This window comes from Charadrius vociferus, unplaced genomic scaffold (assembly GCF_000708025.1).
Source record: "Charadrius vociferus isolate BGI_N301 unplaced genomic scaffold, ASM70802v2 scaffold248, whole genome shotgun sequence".
NCBI lineage: Eukaryota > Metazoa > Chordata > Aves > Charadriiformes > Charadriidae > Charadrius > Charadrius vociferus.
The window spans coordinates 773635-794635 of NW_009649851.1; the positions used below are offsets into that span (position 1 = coordinate 773635).

General features: G+C 50.0%; 1 protein-coding gene across 1 annotated transcript; it reads left to right on the plus strand.

Annotated features, from left to right (window-relative positions):
* The first annotated feature begins 465 nt into the window (after positions 1–465).
* NRIP3 (nuclear receptor interacting protein 3) lies at positions 466–18465 on the plus strand. The gene is made up of 7 exons (XM_009890974.1): positions 466–639; positions 7380–7559; positions 8093–8175; positions 11463–11602; positions 12033–12085; positions 12185–12282; positions 18357–18465. The coding sequence occupies exons 1-7, from the start codon at positions 466–468 to the stop codon at positions 18463–18465; spliced, it is 837 nt and encodes a 278-aa protein (XP_009889276.1).
* The last annotated feature ends 2536 nt before the right edge of the window (positions 18466–21001 follow it).

The following is a 21001-nucleotide window of genomic DNA, read 5'->3' on the forward strand; positions in this document are numbered from 1 at the left end:
ATCAAGGCCAAAAAAAAAGCTGTGCCTGCAGAGGTCAGTTGGGAGGTATGCTGGCTCCCGGGTCTGTTTGCAGCTCTCAAAGCCCCCCAGCAGCCTCACGGGCTGAAAAGAGAGCGACGGAGCACCGTCACGGTGCTCCGTCGCTCTCTTTTCAGCCCGTGAGGCTGCTGGGGGGCTTTGAGAGCCATCGGATGCCTGCAGCTAATCTGGCTTTCGGGAGAGGCAGTGAGGAGGAAGGGCACCGGTTTACTCCCTTAGACCGAGCCTGAGCTCACCCGCCGTTGTTTGTGCAACGTATTGCGATGTGCCCAACCCCTCCTTTACTCGGCGACGCTGGCTGGAGTACCTGCCGGTCTCCAAACGTCACCAGGCTCCGGTTATAAAGCACAGGCGATAGAGCATCCCCCCGGCTCCATCTCTCCAAGAGGCACATCTTCAAGAAGTGAGCTGTACACGGGCGGAAAGATGTTTTATTCGGGTATCCTGACAGAGCCGAGTAGAAAAGAAGTGGAGATAAGGGAAGCGGCATCTCTCCGCCAGCAGAGGAGGATGAAGCAGGCGGTTCAGTTTATTCACAAGGATTCCGCAGATCTCCTCCCTCTGGATGGGCTGAAGAAGCTGGGGACTTCAAAAGACACTGTAAGGCTTTATTTTGTTTATTGGAAGGAGACTTAAGAAGCTGGTAGCAGTTTAGTTTTTTTCTTTTCTTCTGCCATTTTTCTGTTAGGAGGAGAAATTGGTTGCTTGTAGAAATTGGTGTAAAAATGAGGCTTTTGTATGTAAAAGGAAAGGAGTGGAAATATGATGCTAGTTATCACCAGGGTTGCTTTTTGCTTGTAGGTGCTTTCAGATGTCTGGCACTCAGATCTAAATGCTTTTTTTTTTTTTTTTTTTCATTTGCATGAATGTCATAAAAAAGGATACTGTTTTAGTATAAAAATCTTCTCTGAATCAATCAAAATGGCTTCATATAATACATACGTATATACACATATGTTTGCCTGTGATGCGCATATATGCACAACATATAATCATAAAACATATGGTAAAGTGCAGTCACTAGTACTTGAAAATATTAAACTGCCAAGATTACACTTTGATAAAGGCTTATGCATATATGTTGGGGGGTTTAAAATGAAGATATGCAATTCCAGGTTTGAAATATTTACATGTGCAACGATCCATGTGATCATGTAGCTGACATACAATATTCTTCATCATGTCCAGGGGCTGGAGAGCGCTTCTAAATACTAATTTGCACAATTGTTTGAGCTTCCTCTAATAGGAAATGATACTTAAATGTAATATCAAAAGTTGTGATGTAAGGAGCAAAATCTAGAAAACAAATTCTACCGAGGAAAGCTCCTTTACTTTTTTTTTCCCAATTGTTGCAAAATTCTTGCACCTTGTAACACACAATGTTTGCTTTTATCAGTGCTTGATACAGGTTCACTGAAAAAAGTGAATCTTTTTATTTTTAGTGGGGCAGTTTTACTCTGTCACAGTGTTCCTGCTCAGCTGGGTTAGGCTTGGCTCTGCCTGGCTGAGATAAGTGGAATGAGTTGGCTGTTCTCTGCAGTGGGCATGGAGGTGGTTTTTTTGATATCCTGAATCTTTTGCAGTTGTAGGGAGTGAAGCTCCTGCCCATGGAAAGGCTCAGAAGGAGCTTTCCTGGTCACCATTGAATGACAGCTATCCATCGGGGAGCTACGAAGTGCCTTTCAGAGCATGATGGTGGTGTTATTACTATTATCTGCAGAGTCTAAATAACGTGTCATGGCTCAGTGACCCACACTGTGCGGGGCCTGGTGAGACCCTGGTGACAGGGCTTTCTGCTCTGCCCAGACAAGAGAGGTAACAGGTATCAGGAGCCAGGGGCACTGAGCACTGAAATCCTTGTCCCCGCAGCAGCGAGGACCAGGTTTGGCCCTGGTGCCCGGGGCAGAGCATGGGTCTCCTCACCATGTCCCTGGTCACAGAAACGTCACTTGAGGTTTCCTCCCTGCTCCTGTGCCCGTGCCGGCTGAGCAGCGGCTGCAGCATTGCCCCTGCTGCACCCACAGCCCCTGCGAGGAGGGGCTGAATGGGGGGGAGCTTTCTCCAGGGGTGTGCCAGAGAAAGGGCCACCACGCTGCAAAACCACCTTGTCCCCACGCCACAGTGATGTGTGATGGGACAGTGGGCACATGTGGCCAGGGCTTGGCTTGGCCACAGCCTGCTGCCCCATGGGGTGTATGGGGAGTCCCTAAAGTGACAGCACTGGCAGGTGCTCAAGCCCGTTCCCGTAGCCCCAAAGAGGATGCCATAAATTTCAGAGCTGTTGCAGTGGGTTGTTTTGCAGCAAAGCGACGCTGCCAGCACCGCCACGGTCACCCCGCACACGGCCAGGACGGCAGTGAGCATCACTTCAAGAGGAGCCACCGTGTCTCCCCGGTGCTGTGGCTGCTTGGATGTCACGAGAGTTGTCCCTGGGAGGAGCAGGAGATTGTGTGTCTCTGAGACTGGAGAAGCACCGAAAGCCTCCAAAATGTGGGACCCCACCTTGGCATGGCCCCAAACTGAGAGGTCCGGGGCCAGAGGGGCTGAGCTACGTGGTCAGGAGGCCCAGGGCATAAGGGGACTTTGCCCAGGGCATTTGCATGCCTTTCTTATGAATAACTGCACACCTCTTAACAAAGCAGCACGTTTTTGTGTCTAAAGCTGCGTGACAACTGTGGTGACGTGGGTGGAAGGGCTTTTGACGTGACTGGCGTTATTAATGCAGGGTTTCCCGCGGGGGTTTTCCAGTGGCCTCGGCAGAAGAGAGGAGGTAATGGCTCCCCAGAGATGGGGACAGGTGGTGAGGACCGACCCTGCCTGTCAGGGTGACAGCTGGCTGTGACCACTACGATTTTGGGGAGAAATCCCCTTCATTTTGGCCACAGTGCAGGGTTGTTGTGCAGAGTGAGGTGGCAGCAGGTCACCGGGGGGGTGTGTGCTGGCATCCCCCAGCTTGTGTGCTGTTACTCAGCTCCTGAAGCATCTCTCCCGGGGATGCCCCGTACAGGCAGGTTGGATAAATACTTGTTGTAATTATCTATGTTAACCCTCCAATATTTTTCAGTGTATTGTTTTGGGTTGGACCAAACTCTTTCAGCTCCTTGCTCCTTTTATGTATTCCAGTTTTTCTGCCTAGCACGAGACCAAACTATAGCATAGCATACACTGGATTTAGCAAACATAGGGCTGGATATACAAAACTGAAATGGTTTTGTTCAGATGCCTCACCCTTAGCCTTCTCCCTGAAACCCAGAGAATTGGCATGAGAAGGGCATTAGCTGGGATTTGGGCTTCCTGATACTGTAACTGTGACCCCCTGCCTGACTTGGGCAGGACATACTGCCCGTCGGCAGCTCCTTCTCGTGCTCTGACACTTCGCTCTTGCCCTGAGAGCAGCCAGACCCATCTGGAGGGGCTTTGCCTGAAGCAGTCCCACATCACTTTATAAGCTAGAAAACAAAGTTGTAAATAGTAACAAACAACAGAAAAACAAAACAAAACAAAACAATTTCCCCCTCCCAAAAAGCCCTCAGAAACTCCCCTGGGCACCCGGGTCCTCAGCACAGCTTTGGGTGCCCCAGTGGCCCCGTCCCCTGCTCCTGTGGCTGGTGCAACATTGCAGCTAATTGCAGTGTGCACTCCCCAGAGTTTGCTGTGTCTTGGTTAAAATGCAAAAACCTTCAATGTTATGTGCTCTGTCTTGGTCAGCTTCCTGGGCACCCGGGGGGCGCAGGAGAGCGGGGGGCATCTCTTCTCCCACCTCATCCCCCTGAGAGAGGTAGAGGCGAGCACAGGCAGCTGGTAAAAGAGGTGAATTTGTAGAAAGGATGGGAAGAAGAGAGAGAATTTGGATATTTCCTGGGACAAGCTCCACCGGTGTGTTAAAACTCCTTTTTTTTTTCCTTTTTTTATTTTTCTGTTGTCTAGGCACAGAGGGAGTGGGTTTGGAGAGGGAAGAAACTAGCATCTTCCCTGACTTTCATCTCCACCTGAGTGAAACTGTTGTTGACAGGTCATGTTATCCGCATATCTAGAAGCCAAAATAGTGGGAAACCTGCCAGAGAGATGCATACTGCAAGCTGCAGTGATGTGCTGATTTATAAATTAGAGGAGCAAAACTGGATAGAGTTATTTATGGTTTTGGCAGACAATGGTAAATAGGTTCAGCAATAGCTGGTGCCTCCACTCAGTTCTTTTAGTTTTCTACTGTGGCATTTTTAAGGGATTGTAGGTTTTTGCAAGGTCTCCGGTGTGGAAAGGGAGATATCTTATGAAAAAATCCTGGTTTGTATTTATATTGTGCTGAATGATACTAGGAAATAACAATTTTTGCACTTACATAGTGGTACGTAACATTTTATGCTTTTATAAAACTTTCAACAGTTTTGTGTGATGCATAGAAAGACAGTACCAGGTAACCTGGGTTACTTCAAACACTGGTCCTGGCTGTGCTGCTGACTTGTGCTGGAGGGAGAACGCGGCTGCCTTCCCCACCGCTGTCACGGGGAGGTTTTCCTCCTCTTCCTCTCTTCAAGACATGGTCTGCTTGCAGTTTTCCAGAAAAATGTGCATTTGCAAATGTCCCCTGGCACATTATCTGTTTACCAAGTACGTATCCATCACTTGAGTCATCTCCGTGACTAACATCCCTCACTCTGTTGCACACGAGAGTCAAGGGAAATACAAGTTAAAGCAAATTAATTAATAGCCTGAGACAGGATGGTGCTGCAGGGAACCTTTTCAGCCCCCTCTTGCTAGATTATTTCTGTACTGGAGCACAACGTAAGCAACATTTGTCGCCCCAAAGGCAGGATTTGCTGCAGCTTTCAGAAGAGCAAGTGTCAACAAAAGACAGTCCCGTTTGTGGTGGTACTCGTGTTCGCTGAGTGATGGATTTTTTTCCTTTTGGTGAGGGATCTCACATAGGATTGATGAAACCAGGGCCTGAGAAAACCCACATATGTTACTGGTTAACGATCCATAGGAGAACTTGTAGTAAAAAAAAAAATTAGGTTTAAATCAAGGGTAGATGACAGTTAAAACAGCAATGATGAGTATGCTGGTGAGTCGTTCATCTCCAGCCTGTTCTTTCAGAGGTATTTGGCAATGTGATTGAGGCCAGGCAGATCAGAAGAGCACCCAGACCGTCCCGGATGATGCCGTTCAGAAGTTTCTCTCGGTCGTAGCTGGGCGGGACTGGGCATGAGGAAGTGACCACTGTGTAACAGGCTGTCTTCTGGCCAACTGGGAACTTCACCCATCTACTTCTCCAGTCCCTCGTCCTCTCATTTGGTTTTTTTTGATGAAGAATTAGTCCTCATATGTGTGCATAAAGGGTAAGAAGGACATGCCATCAACTGTCAGCAAACCCTGGCTTGCTTTTTTTCCTCAGCTGAGGAGCCTTGGGGGCGACCACAGCACTGGCTGTGCACCTACAGCTTCTGCCTTACATAAGGGAGCCCTCGCTTCCAAACTGATTTGCTCATTCCTCAGCACAGGGTCCGTTACTAATGGAGCCAGTCTGCCTGCCTTTAATCTAGTTAAGTAATACTGGTTTCTGCTGTTCAGTCTCACTGGGAAGGCGGTGGTCACCACAGCAGTGCTAGAGCTTTGTTACTTTTTGTGTATGAAGGAGACAGCCCAATGTCAGATTTGATTTCTCCCTGTCGCTGGGAGCGTGGCTACATTATCACCCTTCCACAGGACATGGTCTCTAGCATGCTAGTCAGACATAGCATCTGCAACCAAAAATGGTTATGAAATTTTATTTCCTTTCAAGTCGCAGGTTGTATGCAGAAGTAAGAACAGTGAAAAGGGGGGGGGAGGAGATTACATGTCCCCATGACCATTGGTGTTGGCTGCATCTACCTGATCTCATCAATCAGGTCAGGTTTAACCACCCGTGTTAAGCAGAATCTGAAGCAATAACATGGCTGCAGTTATTTTAGGATGATGCCAAGTTGCATTAGCCTTTTGTAAGTGCGGTTATTTAACATGCCGCACAGATTATTTTAAAGATGAGGCACTGCGCATGAGGGTTTGTGCTGGCCAACTCGGGGAACCACGGCCTGAGGTTTTCAAACTTATCCTGATCCCATTGAAATTCCCTCGGGATGAGGAGGTTTGCTGGTTTAGATGCCTCTGCAGGCACACAGGCATATTTAATATGAATGCAAAAATTAAGGAATAAATCAGTAAGAAGGTTTCACTGTGGACAAATTAAAATCAGAAGGAAAGGGCAGTAATGGGGGGGGAGATTAGCCGGGCAGAGAAATGAGCAGATAATCAAGCAGAGTCATTTCACCTCCAGCAGAGTATGTGCATCCATCCATGACGAACATTAAACATAAAAAGGCTTTTGGGAAAGCAGTTGGCGGAGATTTTGAGAGGTAACATGCTTCTCGCAGACCAAATGGCAACAACAGAAAAAATGAGAAGCCGCTGTACAAAGCGTTGGGGGTTCCCGGGAGAATACCTACCGACCTCAGAAGATCTTACCTCTTCCCCTCCTCTCCTTTCCGTCCCACGGCATGGCACCCAGCATTGGTTCCACTTACTCATCCTTAGCAGCTAAATAAAAATGCAGAGGGAAGAGAGATGCAGGGCAATTTTAGACCAGGTTCTGATCTAAAGGCCAGACCAGGTCTGATAATAGTCACCATCCATAGCACTCTTCTTGCAGTTGTGCCTTGTTCTCTCGCACTTGTAAGAGCCAATGCACAGACAAACAAATCAGCTTCTTAAATTCTGGGTGGATTCACACAAAGAGCACTGCCACTGGTAGAGGCACAGGTGTTTCCTATGCCAGCAATGCCAGTGCTCAGTGAAAGCATCTGAGTAAGTCCATACACTTTTTTCATACTTAGGTGGTGTGTGTAATTGGAAAGGTAATATGTTAACTCTTAACTTTCACATTACTGCAGAATTCCCGATATCCTTATCAACAGATGAAGGCAATTATGGCTGAAACACCAGCTTGGAAAAGCCTCACTTGTTTTGATCCCCATATGAAATCAAATCTTGAACTTCAGTTTGGAAAAATAAAGGCATCCCTCCAAATTCTGCTTAATATTTTGAAAGGATTATTCTCTTTGCAATACAAACTAGTTCTCTTTAGTCAAAGCCAGGTAAGCCAGAGCTGGCTGGATGTAGATGTAGGCTAGGAAGAGTACATGTAGTCTGGGAATGAGGGAGAGTGAGACTTTAGGGCATCCCTCCTACAAGAGCAGCGCTGGCCTGCAGGCGCCACAAGCAGGCTGGCCATGCAGGTCACTTCCTGGCTTTCCTCTGACTTCACCCTGCTCTTCTTTGTGGTTTTTTTTTTTTATTTTTTATTAAAGCAACCACATAATATCCTGCAGAAGCGCTTGATGGAGACAAATTTATCAAAGTTACGAAGCAGCCGAGGCAGCTGGACTCTGAAGAGTGATATCTCAGCACAGACCAACAAGCTGAATCAAACCAAACTGGGCAGCTCAGGGAAAACAGAGGACGAGGACCTCATAGTGGTGAGCTGCCAGGTAATAGTCCTTCCCCAGCCTTCTGCATGTTTTTTCCCCCAAATTTTATTTCTGACAGCCTTAGGCTGTGCTCTTGTTCTCCATGTTTCCTGATTAGGATTGTGCTCCACCAGGGCTGTCACAGCTGTGGGGATGCTCTCCCTCTGCGGCTCAGGGCTGCTGTGGCATGGACGCCCACCTTGGACATCAGGGCAGAGGGAGTAGTATTTCCCACTCTCCACAATATCCCCTCCTGCCTGGGGTCGCCCCTTCTGCTCTCTGCGGGGGCAAATGTTGCTGGGAAGGGCTCAGGACCAACACCGTGTTTTTTCGTAACACCATCTTATTCAAAAAGCAGCTCAAGGGTCAACTCTTGGGTGCTTGGGGTGGACGAGGCAATACCCTGCAGGCACTGAGCATGCGTTGGAGCGGGGGTGGACTGGCGCGAGGAGATGTTGGCATTTCGGTGGGGACCAGAGTCTGCCTGGAGCAGAGACCCTGGTCACGCTGTGCTCATCCCACACATCATCTCCCATCTCTGCTTGCTATTGCAGTGTGCGGGGAAGGACCTGAAGGCTGTGGTGGACACTGGCTCACAGCACAACCTCATGTCATCTGCCTGCCTGGAAAGGCTAGGGTAAATATCCAGCTGGGTTTTTGTTTTGTGGGAACTCGTGGCACCTGGAAGCGCAGGCAGCGCTCCTTGGGGCTTGGCGCTTCGCTCACGCAAGCGATGGGCATTCTGGAAGGGAGTCCTTTGGGCTGTGCCTGGGCAATCCCCTGAGCCTCCTGTTACAACTACATCCTGGCTTATTCTTAAATGTCCTTGCAGGGAGCTGAAATAGAAAGCCAACCTCTGAGTAAATCCCTTCAGAGGGTGGGATGCTTTTGTGTTTTTTCAGTGCCTGCCTGTTCGTCATATAGTACCTCCTGAAATAGCTGAAATCTCCCCTGCCCCTCTGTGTCCCTGGGACAAGTGTGGGGCCAGGTCAGCGTAGCCCTGCAGGTCCCTGCTCCCACTGGTGGCTGCAGCACTGTTGGCCCCAGTGCTGGCTGTAACGCAGCTGCACAGTTGTGTACATGCATGTGCTCAAAATTTGGTGTCTGATGCTACTCCCAATAATGAATTTCTCCCAGCTGAAAGGAAAGGAAATGCATTTACGTAGTGTTAGAGAGCTGACTGCCAGACATTCGCAGCAAAGCTCCCGCTGATCTTTGAGGAGGACTGTCAGCTCACAGGGTATCAAGGAAATTTTGTCACTTTATTCCCATGGATTCATTGCTTTTCATCACCGACTTGCAGTGATTACACAAAAACCAATTGCAGTTTCTCCCCGAGCATGACTGCATGGCCCTGGATGAATGGCGCCTGTTTGCTGTCCAGACAGGAATTACTTTGCACAACAGCGTTTAGTGGCTGGAAGGTGGCTGCCCTTACTACAAACTTGTCACAAACCGTGGCACTACCTTACGGGTGATAACAGTGCATTTGGAGGGGTCTCCTCTTGTGAGACGCTGTATTGGCTGCGCGACACATCCGAGTTGCAGAGCGATGCTCTGTGACAGTTTACCTGCTCGCTGTGTTACTCATGCATGTCCCGTGTATTTTTCACAGTACCAGTCTGCTTCAGCAGTCCTACCCTTCAAAGAACGCTCAAGAAATAGGCTGGAGCCAGTTTCTGCTCTCAGGTTGTGGGGATTCCCTCCTGATTTGAGCAAGACCACTTTTGTAGCCATCAGCCGGACAGCTGCGGTGAAAAGCCCCGTGACCTCCCCCAGCATTATTTATCAGCAATGAGCGCGCTTTGGTTCCTACTCAGTGGGACCCCTCGCACCTTGGGGTGCACAGGAGCCACGTGGTGCGGGCAGGCAGCAGGCAGGGCGGCCAGAGCAACACTCCGTGCCGCGTGTGCTGCCAGCTAAGGCACACAGCAGGCAGGGCTGCTGTGCAGGCAGCCTCCCACAGCTCCTTTGCTGCTTGAGTTTGCAGGGACAGGAGCTAAGGGCAGATGAACAAAGCGGGTTAAACCTGAGGCTTTCATGCCTGGCTGGCTCTGCCGTCGCTGCGGCAGGTTCCCGTGTGACAACAGGCACCGCTCCAGGATGTTTTACTTCAAAGCAGCCCAGCGCGTGTGGCAGCGATAAACACGAGTTTTGTTTAAATCCAGCCCCAGAAAGCAGCAGGGAAGAGGCGTCCTGGGCGATTTTGCTCTTGTTGCTGCCGGGGCAGGAGGGGTCCTGCAGCGTGCTTGGTTGGGTGCTGCTGCCGCAAGTTGAGGCTTGGCGGCTCTGGGGACAGGCTCTGCTGCTGAGGTCTGCGGGGGCTCAGTGCCTAAAAGCAGCGTGTGTGCCGAAGGCACAGGCTCAATTCCTCCCTTCTTTTTTAAAAATCTTTTTGCATCTTGCCGTGGTGCCGTTCAAGCCCTTTCCCTCGCCTCTGAGGAAAGTGGTGGGGGTAGCTTGCAGGTTGCCACGGTGTAAGAAGTGCCCCTCGGAGGTGTAGGTGCAGCTCTTACATGAGCAGCTGTGGTCACTGCAGACTGTTGGGGACAAACCCAGCTCCAAGATGTGTCGCTGCATCATGCATCAGTGGCTCTCTGCATCTTGCTGCAGTTTCCTGGCTGGCTTTCAGCCACGCTTTGCCCACGTGCTCTCCATCTGTCCATCCCTGGGTCAGTCTCAGCTGGGATGAAGCGCTTCCTTGAAGGTGGCTTTTCTCTGTACCTCACCACCTGCAGCCTCTCTGCAGCCCTGGGAAAACCATCTGGGTGAGCGGGTGCCAGAGTGAGGAGCTATCTCTGGCTGTATCTCAGCTCTGTTCAGGTCCTGGCTCCAGCGCCCCAGCCTATGCCCTGTGGTGGGGACAAATGGAAACAGAGACCACAGCCAAAGACCACATGTCTTCCCTTGAGTTGATAGAAAAGCCATTGGAGCTGGCTGCACCCCCAAAAAAACACTCCAACCTGTCTTGGGCCAGAGTAAAGCCAGCTCAGGGCCAAGGAGCTCATCAACAATTTCTTGTTATGTTCCTGCCAGTATTTTTAAGGCCAGTCCCTCAGGCAAGTGGCAAAAGGGATCCAGCTCCTTCTGTCTGCTGCCTCTACTGGTCCTTGTACCTGTGTTTAATGGTGTGGGCAAACCCCCACCTCAGTCCCGGGGCCTCTGCCCCTGAGGGGGGCTGCTCCCCCCTGGGACGATGGACAGACACACGTGCAGGCACTGCTGCAATGCGGCTTGGCAGAAAGGCACCTGAAATAGCCGAAAACTGATACAGCTTTTATCCAAGGGAGAGACTGCCACCTCAAAGTGCCTTTCCATTAGATTCTTATTCAGTTTAAAAGAGAAACCAAAGCTAAATAATTAATCAGTGTTGTCAGACTAGTTCATGGGGCATAGATAGAAGAAACGATTGTACCTGAGATATCCCCGACACCCTTTTTTCCTTTTCTTGAGCTGAATGTGATTGATCTGTCCCCATTTTCTCTGAATAAACCCAGCAGTAGCACCTGCTCGCAAGCATGGATCCCACTGGTGGGAGCTGGAGTGGAGTACCCCTTCCTTACACCCACACTGCATTAGAAGCAATCTTACATCAGCAGCTTCCCCAACTCTTGAGGAAATGTAGGAAAAAAAGATTCCTCAGCTAAAAAGCAAAATCCAGTAAGGAGCTCTGCTTGTGGTGTGGGTTGATGTGGCCCCAGGGCTGTGTCGTGGGTCGTGCTATGCCCTGATGTGGGTGTAGGCTGCTGGCTGTATGCAGAGCATCACAGAATGCCTGCCAGGAAAGCCACTTCCCAATAACGGCATGGTAATACAAGCCAGCTAAGAGCACTTAAGGTGTAAGTACCCTCCAAACGCTGTTCGCTCCTTGCTGGAGCAGCCGAACTGTGGCCGCTTCATGTCAGAAGTGTTTCCAATGTGCAGGTTAAAGGAGCATCTCAAAGCACTCCCTGGAGAAGACGAGATGGTTTCATTGCCATGCAAGGCGAAGGCTATCGGCCAGATCGAGTGCCTCACCCTCACGGTGGGAGCCGTCCCCGTGGAGTGCACTGCCCTCGTCGTGGGTGAGTGTGGGTGTGCTCCTCTGGTCCTCCGGGCCCGGGCTGGGGCTCTACTCCCTCTTACCCCAGGGGGAAAAATGAAGCTTCAGAAACACATCGAAATGAAAATAGAAATACTGCTTTTCTGGAGCAAAGGTCCCTGTTTGGCCTTCAGAGGGAGGGGGGGAGGATGCATTCAGCAGGGCTGCGCTCTACTGTGCCACTGGAGCGACCAGCATGTCTCCCTGCCAGCGCGTCTGCCTGCCCTCGTTTGGTCATGTTCCCCTCCTTGGTCATGTTCCCCTCCTTGGTCATGTTCCCCTCCAGAGTAACTCAGTCCCTTCAGAAACAGGGTTTCGTTTAGCAGAGCAGCCATGAAGGAAGGATGGAGTCACTGACAAAAAGCACGGGAGAACATTTTGAATGTATAAATCTGAATGTGCCTATTTTTCAGAAGACAACGAGAAACCCTTCTCCTTTGGGCTGCAGACACTGAAATCTCTGAAGGTAGGGGTGTTCCAGCAGAGCTTTTACCCATGCTGGGGGAGCTGGGACGACTATGAATTGCAGTTTTCCCTCTTACCTAAAGGCATTTATTCTCTACAGTGTGTCATAAACATGGAGAAGCACCATCTCGTTCTGGGGAAGACGGACAGAGAAGAAATCCCGTTTGTGGGCAGTGGCAGCGCTGCGGCGGGCGAGCAGTAAGTTGGTTGGGGAGGTGAGCCGTGTGTGCACTGCTGAGCCTGCCGGCAGTGACCCCAGCGCGGCTACGCAGAAGCCCCGAGACCCTCGCTGCAGGAGAGTGGGAGCTCACCGGCACTGGCAGAAATTGTGTTGATCAGCTCACTGAGTTTTAAAACAGAGTCCCTGGCTTTTTCAGCAGCCTTTTTCAGCTTTTTTTCTGCTTTCCCCCCCCCGCCCCCCACCCCAGTAAGCACTGTATAGCAAAGGGGAGGGTCTGAAAAGACATGCACAGAGAAATGCCTTAGGAAATGTACTTCTGGAAGGTCACTAGGAAGACTCCTTGAGCGGTGCTTTGAGAGTGTTCCCAAACAAAACCTTTTCCTGGAAAATATTTATGAAGCAAGGCAAATAAACCCACATGAATGTTTTTGCAAAGTGCGGGAGAGATAGATCCCGCCTGGAGATAATGGCGTTGCCACTTCTCCTGGCATTGCCCCAGCTGCCCTCCTGCCAGCTGCTCCTGATGTCCCAGACTTTTTCAGCCGAATCTCCCTATAGGAAGAGAAATCTGTGCTGTCTTCTCTGGTACATCCTAAATGTGTGTAGGTTGTGCCGGCTGGCTCTGCAGGCAGGCAGGCAGCAGGCAGGGCAATCCCTCTCCTTCAAGGCGCTGCGTGGAGCTCCTCGCTGGGCACTGTGAAAAAGAGATGTGTCACTGGCTCCTGCCTCTGACTTATGAAACCAGCAGGCGCCGAGTGCCTGAGAGTGGGATTTGTACTTATGTGCCTGTCCAGCTTCACAGGCAGCGTTTGTGGTTGCTCAGCGATGAGTGCTGAGACACAGCCATCTAAAAAACGTTTGCTCATTGCATGAGGAAAGCGTCTTTGGTGAGTGATGTAGGGCAGCACCTTCTTTAGCTGCCTGCCATGACCAGCCACAGTCACTGTGGACATCCTGCAGCCCCCGTGCAGCTCCAGTCTGCTGTGCTGGGCACCGCCGAGGTCGAGGAGCCTGGGTGGGAGCCGGGAAGGAGCAGAATTTCCTCAGCTAATTGTATTTATGCTCCCTGGGGAGTATTTGAGGGATGGACACACTAGTGCAGGGAGTCAGGACGAGAGTACATGTGCACCCACTGTGTGCCCAGGGCACCCACCCGCTGTGTGGACACCCAGGACAGCCGCTGGCCATGCGTGCTGCCAGCACGGAGCCCAGGGAGCACCTGGTACAGCACCATGGGGAGACAGTGATGCAGTGCAAAACCACAGGATGGTTTCCCTCTCTCCTATGAAACAGGGACGTGAGAGGCATAGTGTAGTTCTGTTGACGCTGCAGTGATGAATTATTTCTTGGTACTGCATTCAAGATCAAATATTGCTGCTTTTTTCCTCTTTTCTCTCCCCCCCCCCCCCGAAAAATGCCTATTTTATTGAATGTCTTTTCCTTCCTGTTTCAGCAGTTTGGAGGCATAAAGAGAAATTGAAACGCCATCCCCGCACAAGAGCTTGACATCAAAGAAATCCTGTGCAGCTGTTCCAGATGAAACAGCAGCACGCTGCTTTGAAAACGTTTATACTAGGCTACAGTTTGAGTAGAGCCAAATGAAATCCTGTTCAGTAGCCAGTAATTTAGAGATATTGTCATGTTTATCTATGGGTTTTGAGAAACAAATGTGTGCTTATTTTCTGGACTTTTCTATATAGTGTCCTCTTTATTACAAACAGTTGGGAAAACCTTATGAACTTCTTCTGATGAGAAAAATACTTTTTATAGTGGCCTCGTATGAGTAATTGTATTTAGCTGTGATTAGAGGCTATCAGAATGAAATTTGTATTAATGATTTTTCCAGGGGCTAAGCATTTATATTCACTTAATTGATATTGCCACATTCAAATGGCCATTACCAGGAAGTTACTCAGAGTAAAATAACAATGCTAATACCACCTAGGAATTATAGCTCATCCTGTTAGCATAGTACTGTTGCCATGTAATTAGGGATGCAACAGCTGGCTTGATGAGAAAGAGCAATTATAGAATTATTAATGGGTTATAGGCTTCTCTGCAGTGGCATGGCAGAAGCACAGAAACAGGGTTTGGGGGAGTTCTCGGGGTGATCTCCTGCAGCCCCCATCTCAACGTGGGGTTAGCACCAGCACAGGGGCAGCCCATCGTGGCACTGCCTTGCTGGGGCTCGAAGGCGTCCTCCAGGCAGGTCTTGGCTGCCTTCTTAGCGGGAGTAGTCAGGAAAACTAATCATCATGTTGAGCCAAAAAGCAACAAGCAAGCACAAAAGTATCTTGTCCGGAAAGCGGCAGATCCAGAGCCTCATTGGTATATCACGAAACAAATGGTCCCAATGCACCCTCAGTTGTCCCCTGCCTCCGGGGCTGGTCCCTCTGCCTGCCCGCCCGGCTCCCAGCCTGAAGCACCAGCAGCACCGGGGCTACACACTGCTGTGGGTTATTGACTCCAGCTGGACTTAAGTGTTGCTGCCAGAAATGCCATATTTTTTATATCTATTTACAAATTGCCTGGCATCTTAAGTACAACACTAACCTTGATCCCCCTCAGGGTGGGTGGGAGTTTTTGCCCGGACAAGCACTTCACTGGGTGTTACTGTCCTGTAGCAGCAGGGTTGCTACTTCATGTGCTGCTCGCTTGCAGACCAGAACAAACGTGTGGTATTGCTTGGGGGAGGCCTGGCGCCGTACAAAAGCGGCTTTCTAGATTTTTAAAAGATAGAGGGAATTAATTACTGTCATATGCTGAAGAGGCACCATTAAAATTCAGAATAATACCCTTGTGACGTCGTGTATCTGCCGATGGCTGGTCCCACTGCAGCCGGACCCGCACACTCCTGTGTGCTGGAGTGGGAACGCTGCTCCGGCAGCTCTTACTTAGGAAAAGCCCGTTGGTCCCAGGCAGGCGCGGGCTGCAGCGTGGCTCGGCTGGGCTGCGGGGTCTCCTACGGGGATCCAAGCGGCCGCTCATGGGCTTCAGCCTCCTCGCAGATGTTCATGCACCGCTTGCCCAGGCATCCCGTGGTGCGTAGCGTCAGCTGCAAGCACCGATGGCATTTTTGCTGGCATTTTTCACTTAGGAAATGTCTCGACGGTCCTGGTTGATGACCAGTAGCTCGTGTCGCTTTGTGGCCATCGGCTCAGGTTTGGAGCCTGTCCCGCAAGCTCCTGCCAGCTTTAGCCAGTCTGTGACCAGTAACACCATGCCTGCCATGGCATCTAAGCTGGCGATTTATCTCCTGCAGTAGGTTTGAACCTCTTTTCAATATTGGGCATGGCTAGAAAATCTGAACTATCTGTATTTTGAGCTATTTTCTATTTTGGTGATAAGTTTCAGTGCTTTCTCTACATACAGTATTTTATATAACACAGCTATATATATATATATATATTTACAAGGTTGGGCTGTCCAGGGAAGTCCCACCAATGTGTCGTAGAAATACTTCACTAAATATGAAATATATTTGATTATTTTATATGCTATGAGTTTGGTATTTTGGTACTTCTTTCTTTCTGTGCTTATTACTGTGCTAAATGTCAAATTAAATCTAAATAAAGTTTAATTGTTATGCTGTTTATTTGCCTGTACCCTGGATATGCCAGTTGTTTGTTCTCAGTGCACTTCTCTACTGAGAACGGGAATTCATTTCAGTCTTTACCCTGATGGAGTTCCACAGTGCTTTTGTGATTGTGCCAGGAATTGCTATCGGGCCATATGGAGAGTGGCAGCGGAGACGTGCTAACCGGGCAAGCTCGATGGCAGGTGGCACTTGTGGTAAAATGTGAGCATTTGAAATCCCAACCTTTTGTTGCCGTGCATCTCCCTTCCAAAGGAGGTGTGGGATCCAGCTTTGTGCTGCTTTGTGTTTTACCCTTTGGAAAGCGAAGTTTGCTGCTGCTATACTTGGCACGCTCGCTGGGGCAACGCCAGCCGGTGCAGGGGAACATGAAGGAGACTTTGGAAACTTCATGAAGCTAGGAAAGAAAGCAATCAGAGCAAAACACAGGTAAATAACGCGTCCAACGTTTATGTGACCACAAAGAGAAGAGCAGAAGCCTGAGAACAAGGGCTTCCCCAAAGCTTTGAATTTAGATTTAGGGGCTTGCTGTCTTTGCCAAAGTAAGCTTTAGGCTGCTTCAGTAGTAGCTGGTCTGTCTCTTACTGATGAGAAATTACACTTTTACCAGCTCAAAGCCCCACAGTACAAACCTTTGGTGGAGCAGCAACACTCCAAGACCAGTAAAAATGGCTCTCAGCACTGGGCTGCCTTTCTCCGAGTGTGGAAAGAAACCAGAATCCAGCAATTAAGTGGAGAAAGAACAAAGAGGATAAATGTACAGAAAAATATAACTTCTTGTGCTTCTTGGAGCTGCTCTGGGTTTCTAGACTTACTCAGACAATTCCTGACACTAGAGAGCAGAGTCCTAGCATGGGCAAATGAAAAATCAAGGGGCAAAATTTCATCCTGTCAGTGCAGAGTGGGATTAGCCCTGGTGTTGGTGGCCTTTCAGAGGTGGCTCCTGGGAGCAAGATGCTCTATAAGACAGGAAGGCTGCTACAGGAGACAGGTGCTCGCCTCAGTTCAGAGGGATTACAGGCTATGGGAAGTAACATCAGACCCCTGCATCTACACAAGCACTTGCATGGCCACAGAGGTAAAGGGTAAAGCGGCTGACTGTTGCAGACCAGCTCAGCAAGCCCTGGGTGCTTGTTCCTGCTCACCTCCAGCACAGGCATGTGCCTTGGGAACCTCTCCCCAACACGGGTTTGCAGGAAGCCCAGGCACGGCCCTGCAACCAAGGGACCTGCTGCCTCAGGGTGGGGGCCAGGAGCAGAGAAGAGGATGATGCCTGAAATGATATGGATGAGAAGGACTCAGGACATAAAAAGGCAGCTGCGAGTGGATGTTATGAGAAGCCCCCGGGGGTGGTGGAGGGTTTTGTTGAATGATTTATGCCCCAGCTGGTGAATGCTGTCACACTGCAAACAAACAGCTCACAGGTGAGGACAAGCACAACACCCCCAAGCAGACTGAGGGAAAGTGAGCCAGCTGCTCCTCAGCCAAAGGGCTCCCCAACACTGTTGCTTGTGCTCATGTAGTCAGCAAAGCACGGGGGGACAAAACATCTTTGCCCCCTCCGATGCCTTCTCTTCATTTTGGTCATGCCTAAAGCAGAGATGAAGCATGCAAAGAGGAAGACATTAACAGGAGCCTTAGCGGGTCCATCGTGGTGGAAGCTGGTGGAACCTGTAGGGTCTTGATGGTTCGGCTCCTACAATTAAGATGGCCCATGTGATTAAGACATCAATGCTCACTGCAAATTTTGGAGATCTGGACAGCCGGTGGAGAGTGGCTGTCAGACTCCCAATTCTTGTCTATATTTCATGGTAAGTGATGTCCCTGAGATCACGCAGGTAGGCAGCAGCAGAGGAGAAGCACCCCAGGGCTGCAGAGTGGGTCTCTCCCCATGATCCCACCGCCTTCCTCTCCACATTGGTCCAAGCAGCTGCAGAGCCATCTGTCCGGTTTAACTCTTTCTGGGCTGGCTGCTCTGCAGCAGCACTTGCTGCTGATCTGAGTTGAAAGTCAGAAGAGGTTGTCAGGAGTAGCCCTACAGCAACATTATTCACACACGTTTTGTATCCTGCTGAGATCCACCAAGGTTTTTTCACGGCCTCTGCCAGTAGAGCAGCTGATTAGATGAGACCCGCTGGGGCGTCTCTCCACAGCTATCTGCAGGGTAATCTGTTATCTAATAGTTCTCCAGGGAGGTCCTTTTTATGGGCTTTTCTATTACTGTTTTGCTGATGATAATGTGATGCTCAACATGTTGTGAAAACAAATCTGATTCGTATATCTCAGGAGCAAATAACTAGATGACTTATTTCGATATAAACATACACTTTAGGGCTGTACATTGCCTGGTTTATTTTATGGGGCAAACATCAGTTGAGTTCTGTATTGCTTTATCACCTGTTTGCTTAATAGATGGAGGTGAGGTACTGGGCTCCCATCAATTGAAAGTCTGTTCTTTTACATAAGCTGAGTTTTCTTTTTTGCCCTTTTTCACAGGTTGTGCGCCACTGGTGGTAGCTTAGCCATGTGCTTGTCTCCTCCTCCTCCTTCTCCTCCACTGTTAACAACCACATCACTGATGAAAGGCTACAGACTCTGGAGGTGACGCTGTAGGTATTGGTGACATTTCACTAGAGATGGCATTGCTGAAAAGGCAATTGATTTAATGATTTTGTTACGAGAGTGGCGCTGCCACCACTTCCCTAGGATGAGACTTCATCACTCTCAAAGTGGGTGTGAAGCCAGTCAACAACCTAAAAATACTGGGAGTTCAGGAATAACAGGAAGGCATAGCAGGAGGAGAACCAGCTGGGGGGACGCTGCAGGGTTTTTCTTTCTTTCTTTTTTTGAATGCAGCAGGATCGATGCCTGGGGTTCATGAGAGAGCGATCGGCACAGCAGCGGCCCCCGCTATGAGACGCAGTTGGACTCTCCAGAAAAGCAGTAGGGGAAGAGGTGCAAATCTACGTGCTCATTAAACGTAAACCCACTGAGTATCCTAGAAACAGGTGGTGTATCTGCAGACGATGGGGAGTTCTTAATGCTGCTTCAGCCCTGTGTGTCTTGCCTCTGCTGACCACGTGTCTCCCTCAGGCAGTAGCAGAGCCAGCACTGATTTATTGCTCACCTCCTTTCACCTCTCTTCTTCAAAGACCGGGAAAAACAACCTTCTCCCTGCAGTGGACGTGCAGACACTGCTACTGCGGGTGACGAAACAGCTACCACCCTGAGATGCCTTCACGAGTTTCATTGCCTGTGGGGCTGACGCAGCCTGCACCGGCCCCATGCCCTGCGCCATGGTGTCCATCAGCGCTGTGCTGCTGTTTGTCCCCGGCTTGGCTGGGCTGGCCTGTGCTGCAGCCGCAGGTACCGTTCTGGGGCACTTCAGCCTGCAGCTGCAGCACCCCAGTGCTCTCGCTGGGCAGCACCCTCATGGGTGACATGGGGGTGCAGGAACCTGGTGCGTTACCTTGGTGGCAGAAGAAAGGCAGCGGTTGCTCCCCACAAGGGGTGAAGTACTAAGAGAGAGCTGCCATGAAGATTGGGGTGAGAGACCTGGACCCAGCCAGCTGCAAACTTGTGGGAGAATTTTTAGAGATCAATGGTCACCCTGTGAGCACCCCAAGCACTGAGGACTTGTTGACAGCAGTATAAGCTTCAAGGAACGTAGAAGGTCGAATGGTGTTTTGTGAACAGCTGAGTTATGTAGAGGGAGGAAATAACTGTTGCTAAATGTACCGATAAGCAGGACTTTGAGCAAAACTCAAGAAGATAACTGTGCGCATGGACAGCTAGGGCTAGCCAATCATATAGTAAAGATGCTCGCGTGAACTATGCATGTAACCAATTGCTGCTTGAGTATCGCGTGGCGCGGGAGAGAACTGTCTATAATAGCTGAGCTATCTGTGCAATAAAGTGGCATTTACCTTGATCATATTGGTCGCTGTGTATCTGTCCGAGCTTCCATGTCAACAAGTGGCACCCGAACAGGGACCCTCAGTTCAGCGTTGGATATTCTGACAACCTGACGGGAAGAGGGGTCGGAAAAGCCGGTCATGAGGTGAGTGCTGCCCCGGCACTCGGAAAAAAGATTAAGCGCTCTTAAGTGGCAAACAGCCAGGGAATCTCACCCTGATCAGGCGAGCGGCCGAGGAGGAGATGGGGTCCGTGCAAGCTAAAGAGCAGGAAGCAGCAGTGAAGGTCCTCCAACATATGCTTTCTAGGAGAGGATTAAAGTATAATGAGCATACCTTGGAGGCGCTGCTAGTGTGGGTGCGTGATAGAAATATGATCCCCACAGTTGATGCGATTTATGCTACTCATACTTGGGACCTGATAGGTGCTGCTCTGTGGGATTAAGTTAGTAAGGGATCTAAGGATGCACAGAAACTCTCCACCGTGTGGAGGCTGAGATCTGAAACTTTGAAAGAAATAAAAGCCGAAAGGACTGTTGCCACATCCGCTTTTGCAGCGATGGGAACAGAAAAGGGGGATGAAAAAATGACCCCCACAGAAATGTTGTTTAAGTCTACTGCAGTTGCACCGCCACCACAAGGCCCTTTACCTAAGCCCCCTGAACGACCTGTGGCGCCAGGGATTAGTTCTAATAAGGGTGACAAGCACCAGGAGTGCCCTCAGAACAGGGACTGGATGCCACCGCCGCCAATAGCATCGGAAGAAATAGACAGTACCACGGATGAGGAGATCGACAACGAGCCCTTGCCTCCTGTGCCAGAAATGTACCCACCACTGCCGTCAACTCCATCCTATACATCACCTGCATCGACAACAAAGGAAGACTGCCCGAGGGGTTTGTCTGACTTCCAATTTTGGGAACTGCTGAGAAAGATGGAGGCCCTGGAAGCACGGCTTGAAGAAAGGAACTATCCACCGCCTCCACCTCCGGTTCTGCAGCCGCCACCTCCACTCGGCCCTTCACCAGTGCTGTTTGTTAAGAGCGATGGAGGGGTGGTTGGGGGGGAGCGGGATAGAGGACCGGGAGCGCGGTGCGATTGATGGGGTATTTATAGATGCTTTCCTGGTCTTTACCGACCAGGCCAGAGGGAAAGAATGGGAACCTTGATCATATTGGTCGCTATGTATCTGTCCGAGCTTCTGCATCAACACAAACTCACTCTACT